At 38.8% G+C, this 12,167-nt stretch overlaps 1 protein-coding gene across 1 annotated transcript in view; it reads left to right on the forward strand.

Moving 5' to 3' along the window:
- The window catches only part of LOC128689929 (gamma-taxilin), a 202,976-nt gene that overhangs the window by 129,985 nt on the left and 60,824 nt on the right, over nt 1–12,167 (forward strand). The window contains exons 6-7 of the mRNA XM_070088706.1: nt 6,184–6,378; nt 8,848–8,976. Coding sequence (XP_069944807.1) covers nt 6,184–6,378; nt 8,848–8,976 — 324 coding nt within the window. The remainder of the gene's footprint in view (nt 1–6,183; nt 6,379–8,847; nt 8,977–12,167) is intronic.

Consider the following 12,167-nt stretch of genomic DNA (forward strand, 5'->3'; position numbering starts at 1 on the left):
GTAGCAAGTTGTGCCATGCCTTGATGGTTGGTGGAGCATTTAAGATAGTGGAACCATCGTTTACTTTTTTCAGGAGGTCTGTAAGTTTCCCGGCTGCGTGTGGACGGGCTGCTTTGGGAATATGTGTGAGTGTCCTCGTACCTGTTGCTTTGATTGCTTCCAAGAGATTGTCTGATGAGATAAAATCTGTTGGAGTGGGTTCAGGTGCCTGAGGTGGCTCTGGATCATCACTTTCCACAGGAGGACATCCTGAACCAGGGCAACTACCGTGTTTGTGGAGGAAACCATTAGAGTTGAGACAACGAAGCTGTAAGCATGACCGACAATTGCCTCTCCTATTGCCAGCCGTGCCATTTCCCTGGCTGCTTGCTTCCTCCTGGTTGGCATCCATCTGCTAGACTAGACAATAGGAGTGGAATATGACATGCTGGGTGGGTATGGTGCGTGGAAGGTAGTGAACTTGACCGTGGTGGCCTGGTGGAGTTTGAGGGGCCGGGAGGGGAAGGGGAAACTTCCCTTGGGAATTAGGTGGGGGAGGCGCAGGTTGAGTGGGGTTATCCCGGGGAGTACAATACACATGGACTTGCACACTATATATTGTTCACACTGTCTTACAATACACAATACACATAACTTTATTTGTTTCCCATGTACACTATGAACAATGTGGGTATGGGCACTGCTGAACCAATGTGTTCACTCACCATCTAGTTACACATCCCACCTCTTCCACCCACCCCCGTGACGTGGGGGTGGATGCACTGACTGGTCACTCCCTCGTTAACATTAATTTCACATTGTTTTTCCATAACATAAGCCTTTAAAAAGTCCATGCATCGACACAATCATTTCCACGTTAACTGGAAGCATGGTGCATGGTGCTGAATATAGATGTTTTTACAAGAGCTTTTCGAGGTTTGTATGTACAATAATCTTGGCCGGTACTCATACACAGTGTAGGCCTTGTACTCCCCCACACCTCCACTGGCCGTCTTCCTCACTACCACCACCACTCACCAACATTCACAAACTGCACAACACTTCCACAATTTACCTTGAAAAGGTGCTTTGAAATGTCTTCTCGCTTCACTGGAATCTTCCCAGAGTATTCACAATAAGTCCTGTTGAATCTTAACCTGGTCAGCCTCGTTGATCCGGACTTATAATTGAAAATCCCGCAGCTAGCCCGCCACACGTCTTGCCATGCCAGTGCATGGCATGTATATATATATACAGTGGACCCCCGCTTAACGATCACCTCCAAATGCGACCAATTATGTAAGTGTATTTATGTAAGTGCGTTTGTACGTGTATGTTTGGGGGTCTGAAATGGACTAATCTACTTCACAATATTCCTTATGGGAAAAAATTCGGTCAGTACTGGCACCTGAACATACTACTGGAATGAAAAAAGTTCGTTAACCGGGGGTCCACTGTATATATATATATATATATATATAAATATATATATATATGTGTGTGTGTGTGTGTGTGTGTGTGTGTGTGTGTGTGTGTGTGTGTGTGTGTGTGTGTGTGTGTGTGTGTGTGTGTGTGTGTGTGTGTGTGTGTGTGTGTGTGTGCAATAAGATCACAGTAAACAGGTGATTTCAAAATATGCAAAACAACCACTCTGAAAGAATAGAGAAATTCCAAGCGCTTTCGTGACTACTCACATTATCAAGGAACTATGAAAGTGAAGCATCCAAGGAAGCTATATAAGGGGTCGGCCAGCACCTCACTATCAGATCCCACAACGGTTAAACACGTGATGCGCGGCGAGCCAACTTGGATAGGTCCTTTGCAAAACTCACCCCAAGCTATTTATTTGTCCAGTGTATTATTAAATTCTACCCAAATTCTATTAATTATAAATGGATCTAATTTATATAAACCAAAGGAAATATTCATATTATTGTCAAAACTGCTTTGCAGTGATAATGTGTGAGTGTGGTGAAAGTGTTGAATGATGATGAAAGTATTTTCTTTTTGGGGATTTTCTTTCTTTTTTGGGTCACCCTGCCTCGGTGGGAGATGGCCGACTTGTTGAAAAAAAAATATATATATATATATATATATATATATATCAAGGTACTTTTCTTTGTAAAACCAATCAAAATCACCTCAATTTCTGTAATATGTCTTCCATTCTATAAAATGAGACCAGGAAAGCTAGAATACAACAATAAATATCATACGAAAATACAGTGCAAAGTCGCTGTTTTAATCCAAAAACACGGTCAAAGTTTTTTTTTCTCATTATGCACTGTGTGCTGCAGGATTTTTTTTATACCGCGCACACTGACCACATAGACCCATTCTTTCATATGTAGGCCTACCAGCTTTCACTAGATTTGAGGGCCCTAGAATTTAGGCGTACTAGTACGTCAAAAACACTTGCACGTAAGCTGTACTAGTACGGCCAACCCTTTCAGGGTTTCTGACGTACTAGTACATTTTACACACCAGTGTTATTGACGTATTAGTACGCGTAAATTCTAGTGCCTTCAAGTCTAGTGAGAGAAAGCTGGTAGACCTACATATGAAAGAATGGGTCTATGTGGTCAGTGAGCACAGTATAAAAAAAATCCTGCAGCACACAGTGCGTAATGATAAAAAAAAAATTGACCGTGTTTTTGGTTTAAAACGGCGAATTTGCACTGCATTATCATATGCTATTTCTTGTTGTATTCTAGTTTTCCTGATCTCATTTTATGGAATGGAAGACATATTACTGAAACTGAGATGATTTTGATTGGTTTCACAATGAAAACTATCTTGAAATTGAGCTCAAAGTAGCATAAATGTTAAATTTTTGCCAAAGTTCAGAAGTAAATAAATCATGCCACATGTCCAATACGCATCACCTGGTGAGTCTAATATTCTTTCACAAGTGCGCTGATATTATTTATACTATTTTTACACTAATGCAGTAGTCTTCATAACAGTAAATCTTCTATTTTTTGTGAGAATAAAAGTTCAAAGTGGAAAGCAAAAGAAATGTAAGAGGGGCCCAGGAACGTGACTAATGAACAGAGGAAATGTTATTTTAGTGCCAGGAATGTCTGTCTTGTTTATTCTGGACTGTATTTGGAAATTGGCTTCTTTTGAAATTTGTGTGAAAATGGCAAAATTGCCAATTTCTGACCACTTTATTGGATAGTTGAAATCGGTAAATGGGTGGTTTCTTGTACTCATTCGATAGAAAAAATGGAGTTCTAGCGAAATAGTTATGATTTTTGTCGACACGTACACTGGAATTAGCCAAAAATAGGGCTCAAAGTGGGCGAAATCTCCGATTCGTAAACATTGTCGAGACCGCTAACTTTGTGAGAGCATAATTCCATATGTTTTCCATCAATTTTCATACTTTTTGTGTCATTATGATCGGGAAAAGATTCTCTGTCATTTTATAAGAAAAACTAATTTTTTTTTTTCTTCCAAAAAATTTTTGACTGAGAACAAGTTTATGAGAGGGCCTCTCTACCCTGAAAGGGTTAAATGTCACATTAAACATTAATATAGACATTTTGCTTAATTTATCTTTGATATTTTTTTCAAAATTATATAATAATCATGCTACATTACATATAAACATGATAAATACACCCACAGTAGAATAAATTAACATGAGATGTTTTTGCACTTGGAGTGTCGGAAAGAATAACGTTTTCTTTAGTCCATCACCAGAGAAAATGTGTACACAATATTATTACTGGGGGTAACTGTAGAAAATTTTTCCTCTCATATGCCTTCATTCAGAGCGTCATTCCTTCTAAAAATTGTGTGTTACATGAGAATGGGAGTGTTGCTCTTTATTTATTCTACTGTACCAATGTGGAGACAACTTGTACTCAATGTAAAGTGTTTGTTATTTTTCTATTAACACAACGGCTGTCTCCCACCAAGGCAGGGTGGCCCGAAAAAGAAAAACTTTCATCATCATTCTCTCCATCACTGTCTTGCCAGAGGCGCACTTACATAACAGTTATAAACCAGCAACATTAACACCTCTCCTTCAGAGTGCAGACACTGCATTTTCCATCTCCAGCACTTAAGTCCGGCCTGCTGGTTTCCCTGAATCCCTTCATAAATGTTATCTTGTTCACATTCCAACAGCACGTCAAGTCCTAAAAAAACATTTGTCTCTATTTGCTCCTATCTGACATGCTCACACATGCTTGCTGGAAGTTCAAGCCCCTCTCAAACAAAACCTTCTTTAGCCCCCTCCCTCCAACCTTTCCTAGGCCGACTCCTACCCCTCCTTCCTTCCACTACAGATTTATACACTCTTGAAGTCATATCTATTAAAACTTTGGTCATGCAGGGGAAGAGAAGCAAAGGATATATAAACACTGGTGGGAGTCACTCTCATGGACAGGTGCAGTTTCTGTCAACTCAGAATCTGAAAAGTTAAAGATACAGTATGTAAATCTTGGTGTCCCTCTTAATTTGAATATAAGCATTTCATTTTTTTTTTACAATTATGATGCAAAATATATGAAGACATATGTATTGATTGTTATGTAGGAAATAACTAATTTAGTTACATTTGTTAGTTAGACATACAACTCATATGGTGATAAATAATTGATACAGTATATTTATGATTTTCTTTCTTTTTTTTTGGGTCACCCTGCCTCGGTGGGAGACGGCCGACTTGTTGAAAAAAAAAAAAAAAAAAAATTATGGTTTATGCTGTGTTGGCTTTCTGAACTTCAACCTCAAACATTTATCATAGCATTGCTGTAAGATTATCTCACTTTCTCATTTAACTACTGTACTTTTCACACTGTTATCAGTCACTAACATATTCAACATTTGTATAAATACAGCTAGGGTAAGTGAATGAGTGTTGCAGACACAGCATTGTGTAGATAAAGTGAAATTATTCGTTACTTGCCTTCCTGTACCAACCTACAGCTATTTTTCACTAAATTTATACTGTAATAAATAAGCATTATGGTGTCATGACAAAAAAATGCCTCAGTTTCTCAGGCGCCTTGTGAAAATACACTAATAGATGGCATCTTAATTTATGTTCTTCTGTACCTAAAAACATTTTTTTTTAACTCCATAAATTTTAGTACAAAATTCTTAAAAACGTTTATCTCATTGAATAATATATAGACGGACCCAGTTCGTATGGCCCTATGGTTTGCAGCCCCATATGATAAGCGAAAATTACTGGTGGGTGGACAAAATCCTTTTTATAATATTTTAATACATCTGTAATGCCTGATAATGTGTTTAGACTATCATATATTAAGTGCTCAATACAACTAGACATATAAAGCAGATAAAAAAGTAAAATAAATACACAGTACATAAAATACTTGCCTTAAATTATGGAACCCGTCACCCTTCCCTTACGCATCTGTTGTATGAAAATGGCAGAAAAGCGGTAAAAGCACTGAATATAATGAATACATATAATGGCTGAATTGAAAAGCTAATGAAAATGTGTGGAACGTCGAAAAGAAGGTGGTGTATATACAGGGCTCTCCTGTACGTTGCTACTGCATTATGATGATGAATTCTGCACACAGCAACAACCTGCAGTATTTTTAGTAAAACTCTGATTTAATGAACTTTGGGTGTATTGGACAAAATCTGTGGCTGGACAATGTTCAGAAACATTGGACACAGTCTGTTAAATTCAGAATTGTCGGTTGTGATTGCAGTTTTCTGGGTAAATTAATTTTGATTTTAACAAAATTTTTGTATTCAGAGTTATTTGTTTGCTTGGTAAATTTTCTTTTGAGTTTAATGGACAAATGCCTTTAAATCCAGAATTGTTGGTTGTTGTTATGACCAGTAAAAAAGTCTCATCATTCTGATTGAATTAGACAGTTGACTTTTAACAGACTCACTCTCTCTCCCCTTATTAGTCTGTTAAATTGAGGTTTCACTTAAAGTATTTTTGCCAACTAATTCCAAACATCATTCCTTTTTTAGCAATGCCTAGGTATGAGATATTTCTTGTTTGTTATTGTCAGTAAATTAAATAGAAGAGCTGGAGATGTAAAGGGTGAAAACTGAGCAATGTTCCTTATCTAATTTGAATTATGGATGTGGAAAGTAATTTATTTTGACATATAAAATAGGAAATGTAGCCAAAGATAAGCTACTTCTGGCTTATTATATGAAAAATGTCTTGTTATTTTTCATGCATGTCTTCATCAGGATGAAAACTTAACTCGGCTACGAGAAGAAGAAGAACGGAGGAAGGAAGTATCAGCTAAATTTAACACCACTCTGTCAGAAATATCAAATTTAATGAAGGAAAATGCTGATAAAAACACTCAACTGAGAGATGAGAACCAAGACATGGCCGGCAGATTGCAAGACTTAATCAAACAATACGAAGAGAGAGAAGCGGTAAGAAATATTCTAAGTTAAAACACTTGTTGAATACCATATTTTCCTGCATATAAGATGCACCAGTATATAAGGCACACGAGCATTTAAGATGCATTAGATAATGTTTCTAAGCAATTGTAATGTAATGTTAGTAAACAACTGCCAAAGTGTAACCCAAAGCCTACCCCTGACCCTGGCCTTGAGCATATAAAGTGCAGGATGATTTTTAAAGACCTTTTGTGGGGGAAAAAATGCACCTTATTTGCCGGAAAATACATTTGCTCGTTTGCCAGAGTTTGTTTTTCTTATTTCTCACATGTTGGGCAGCACAGTTTATAAATTACAATTGTAATCCACATGAAAGCAAGAGTTCTTTATTAAAAAGTTGAATTTTTAATCTCAGTCACTGGAATGAAACATAACGAAGATAGTAATAATGTTGGTAGAATTTCTGACAATATGTTTGGTAAAATGACACAAGTGCAACTAGTGTGACATTTTATTGTGGCAATGTTTTGCTCTCTAGGAGCTTTGTCAAGCCATTAAAAACAATACTGGAACACAGAGAGGTATATATAGGTAAAGAGTGAGGTGCGAAGCATAATTTAATTGTTGTAGGTAGTAGTAGAGCTTGTAGTAGTAGTTGCACTACTGGTAGTACTGGTGGTAGTAGTTGTAGTAGTAGTAGTAGTGGTAGCAGCTGTGTGATAGCGAGGTTTATTGCTTTGAGGAGAATTCTTGCTAATACTTAAGAGATGATGTTAGAAATAGAAAAATATATATATTTATAGAAATAGAAATATATAACCAAGGTAGTAGGTTGGTAGACAGCAGCCACCCAGGGAGGAACATGCAAGATTTCAGATATGTCTTGTTACTTCTACTTACACTTAGGTCACACTACACATGCATGTGCAAGAGTATATATACAGTGGGGCCCCACTTTTCGGTATTTCGCCTTACGGCGTTCCACTAATACAGCGATCTCAAATTATGACCAAAACTTTCCATGGCAAGTGGTCTTTCAAATACGGCACGGGCCACCCAGTTTGCTTACATTCTTCATGAGCACATCTCTCTATTATGTAATAATAATCACTCTTGGGCACATTAAATGTCTAATTTTACATCAGTATAGACATTTTCATTAATCCATTTATGATATTTTCTTCAAAATTATATAAGAAGCATGTTACATAACATATAAACATTTTATGTTTATGTACTATGGAGGTGTGGTAGCCGGGCAGAGGGAAAACATTGTCACTCACCTTAATACATAACGCTTTTGTTTAAAATTCTCGGCTTGAATTATTCATTACTTCTCCCTTTGTTTATGATGGCATCTAAAGGTAGTTGTTTTAAACGATTAAACTTAGTGAACATGGTATGTCGATGGTAATAATATGGCTCTGGGCCACATTAAATATTGTGTAGCTATGTAGGTAGGTGTAGGTATGTAGTCCAGGCGGACTCCATACGTACATTATAAAAGATTATAAAGATGTGATATGTGCCTTCAGCACAATATTACTGTACACGAGAGAAGTGTAGGAACTTGTATCCTATATTATATTCAATTGATTACTTTAATTTACTTTGATATTATACACCTAGACAACTTCATTGTTATTAATAAACTTATTAAATTTTAAATTCTTTAGTTAGTAGCCTACCAGTTGTAATCCTGAAACACTATTGAATCTTACTAAATTCTAATGGATAATTGGATCAGGATACTGACTACTTCTTGTAAAAGCCCAGTAACAGGCTGGATGTTAGAAGGGCAGTCTTTTCTAGTATTCACTGGAGATCTCTATCATTATTAGATATCGCGTTTTTTGTAACATAAACTTATTATCTGACATTATATGCATTTATAAGTGGAAAGAATAGTGTTCTTGTTTACGGCGATTTCCGCTTTACAGCAGTAGCCTGGAACCTAACCTGGCGTGTAAGTGGGGACCTACTGTACCTAACACTGTACTACAACACTATACTTAACCTTAACTACAACACTGTACTTAATACTGGACTACAACACTGTGCTTACCTGGAGTTTACTGAGCTGCGGGGGTCAACGCCCTTGGAGCTCGGTCTGAGACCAGGCCTCATGGTGGATCAGGAACTGATCAACCAGGGTGTTACTGCTGGCCGCACACAAGCTGATGGATGAACCACAGCCCGGTTGGTCAGGTACTGACTTTAGGTGCCTGTCCAGTGCCTTCTTAACCCGTAAACGGTCCAAGCAGATCAACGTTCACATGTGTAGTGCTACAAAAGTAGATCTACGTTTTTTTTACATATTCTCAAATATAACCAAAAAAAAAAGTAGATCAAAGTTTTTTTACACATTTTCAAATGTAAAAAAAAAAAAAGATCTACTTTTTTTACATACTTTCAAATGTTGAAAAACGTGTGTATTCGTTTGGATTGTTTACGGGTTAAATATCAGTAATAAGTATAACATATTGCTTTACCTTGCAGCATGTTGATAAAATGCTGAAGCAGAAGGATCTTCAGTGTCAGCTGCTGGAGGCAAGGATGGCTAAACAACAAATTGAAGTGACTGAAGACAAAGAAAAGATGCTTATAGAGAAGAAATGTCTATTAGAGGTGAGGATAGATTTTTCTGATATGAGTTCACTCAGCAAAATAAATTTACTGAATTGAATCAGTCAGTGGAGGAGGAACTTTGACGCACAGCACTTCATTTACTTAACATATGCATAATTTACCATATTTTCTGGAATATATAGTGTCCGAGCGTCGGCTGCTTGCTGGCAGTGTTTCCAAGCATTTGTAATGTAATGTTAGTAAACAGATGCTAAAGCATAACCCAAAGCCGACCCTTGACCCTGATCTTGAGCATATAAGGCTCAGAGTAATTTTCCAAGTCTTTTTTCCAAGAAGAAAAGAGGTCCTTATTTGCCAGAAAATACAGTAATATGTTTTCTTCAAGCCACCCTGCATTGATGGAAGCTGTGTGACCTCCATGGGCTTAGCTCTTATCCATGTATTTACATACTAATAATTATCATAGGTGCCTTGGTGGACAAGGACTATGTTAAAAATGACTGGCTAAAGTTTTATTTTTATAGCTTATATATATCTTGTCCATCTGATTTTATTTATTTTGAGGTACTTTAAATTAATTTATATACATGACTATGGTACATTTGCTTCATTAGTTAAAGTGATAAGTGCTTCTGATATCTACAGAACATTTATAAATTTAATTAGGTGAGTAAGCAGCTATAAAATCACTTTGTTACTGTTATCTATGCGAAATACAGAGTGAACAGTGAGACTTGTTAATGAAATACAAACTCCTGATAAGTTTATTAATATATAGTGTGTTTCCAACAATGATCTGAAATTTCTGAGGATAACAATCTTGAACCTCTTTAACCCTTAAACTACATATACGTGCGTAGTGCTCTGACCTTGATTTTCTCTATTTGAAAGCATGTAAAAAAACGTAGATTTACGTTCAGAGTGCTACGCAAGCGAACATAGATCTACATTTGGACAGTTTAGGGGTTAAGAGGGGGCTCCTTGTCGTGGTAAAGAGGCTGTTGGTCTGAGGAATTGGACCTTTTGGTTTACTTCCTCAGAGCGAACCTAATTACCCCCAATCCTTCCTTCCGTATCCCATCCTCCCTATCCCTCCTTTCCCTTTCCTCATCTCCCCATCCCTCCCCTATCCCCTTCCTGTTTTCAGCCTTTGGGATTTTTCCCACAGGTACTCTAGTTCCTAGATAGGGGGGAAGGGTACCTGGGTCCATCCCATTCCATTGAGGTCCTTGGTGGTGGTGTAGTTTGCCTTGGAATCTGGATCACTTGGGGATGTCCCGATCCCTCTCCAATCTCCCGAGGGTGGCTTGGGGTGTCTTTTGAGTGACAGGTGCAGCTCTGGAGGCTGCCTTTCAGATTCCCAGGGGGTGGTGGCTGAAGGAGAAATGCTTTGTGGCGGGTATCCAGCCACCCTCTCTTTTGTCCACTGAAGTGGGTCGGTAGATGTGAGGTTGCTATCCTGGATTGCTGGTTTACTGGCATGAAGAGTAGCGTATGGCACGGGTTTCATGCACATCTGCACTACTTACGGTGCTGGGGTCCTCTTGGGCTCAGAGGGGGATTTACGGCCCTTTCATTCCTCCTAGGAGCTATCCCTCCACGTTCCTCCCTTTTTTTATTCTTTTTTTTTCTAAAAAGCAAAAAGATAGAAGTGATATAACCACAGAGTCTAAAATCCATGAACCAGCTCCTCCCAGGCCCCTGTCTGCTACTGCACCTTGTTCCAACCCTACCAAATGTGTCAAAGGAGTCAGGTTCTACCTGACTCCTTTGATACATCCGACCTCCATGCTTCTTTGACCATGCTTCTGGATCACCCGCCCATCCCACGTTGGACCAACTCCGATTGCACACCTAAACGCCCAAGACCATTAACTGATGATACTCCTTTGCTTACTTCTCACTCTGCCCAGAAAAGACTGGCACGACACTCACTACCCTTACTTGCTATGTTTCAAAATACACAGTGGACTAAGTTTTTTACTCAGTGACTGACTTCTACTGACTGTCTTTCCGATCATAGTATCAGCAAGGCCCTCCCATGCCTCGTTGGTCGAGATATATCCTCTCATGCTCTCAAGAGCGGTACACACATTATCATGGTACAGAATACTAGTCAAGCTCACAATCTTTCTCTCCCTACAACCATAGATGCTATTCCTGTAACAACTGAAAAACATCATTCTCTCAATTCTTGTAGTGGTACTGTCATTCTACCTCATACCGTTGTCCAGTGTAATTTCCAGACATGTGGTGATGACATTCTGGAACAGCTTGAGCTCCAAGAGCTCCCAATCCTCAAAGTAGACATCTGTGTCCTACCTGCCTGCAGGCGGAAATGCTACCTCAGTCCTCAGTTTATATTGTGGGACACTGTTTACAAGTTCGAAAGGTGATCCCTACACTGCAACATTGTAGAAATTGCTGGTGTTTTGGTCATCCAGTGAAATATTGCAGGTCCATGGCTGAATGCCCAGTCTGTAGTGCTGTGCTAACGACCATACCAATGCATCTTGTAGTCTACCTCCCTCTTGCCTTAGTTGTAATGAAGCTCGCCCATCTTACTCTCACCACTGCCAAGTTTACTTAAATGAGTGAGAAATTCTTTGTTTCAAAGAGACAGACGGCTTTCCTCATGCCATGGCAGTCTAGCATCTACGCCTCCAGGGGAGACTTCCCTGTATTTCTGATTCTCTAGTTACTAAACGACCCCCAACCTCTAGGGTCCCAACTTTCACAGCCTCCTCTGTGGTCATCCCTTCCACAGTCGCCCCTTTCTCTTAATTCTTCTGCAGTGCTGGACTCAGAGGTCCCTACCTTGCCACCTCATTCTATTCTCACCTCTTCATCTTCTCACTCACAAGTTTCTATGTCTACAAGACTTTGCGCAACAACTCCTCATCACCCCTCTACTTCTCTGATGTCCACAAAATCCCCATTGTTAAAATCTCCCTTAACTCCTCCTTCCCTTATTCTACCTGCACATTTTTCCTTTCCAGTCTCTGTACCTGGTTCTTCACCTTTCACTGACTCTCTTGCAAGTGTGGAGGTTCATCCCAGGGGTGTGTGTATATATATGCTTGTACATGCATGTGTAGTGTGACCTAAGTGTAAGTAGAAGTAGCAAGACATACCTGAAATCTTGCATGTTTAAGAGACAGAAAAAAGACAACAGCAATCCTACCATCATGTAAAACAATTACAGGATTCCGTTTTACACTTACTTGGCA

Source organism: Cherax quadricarinatus, chromosome 25 (assembly GCF_038502225.1).
Source record: "Cherax quadricarinatus isolate ZL_2023a chromosome 25, ASM3850222v1, whole genome shotgun sequence".
NCBI classification, from domain to species: Eukaryota; Metazoa; Arthropoda; class Malacostraca; order Decapoda; family Parastacidae; genus Cherax; species Cherax quadricarinatus.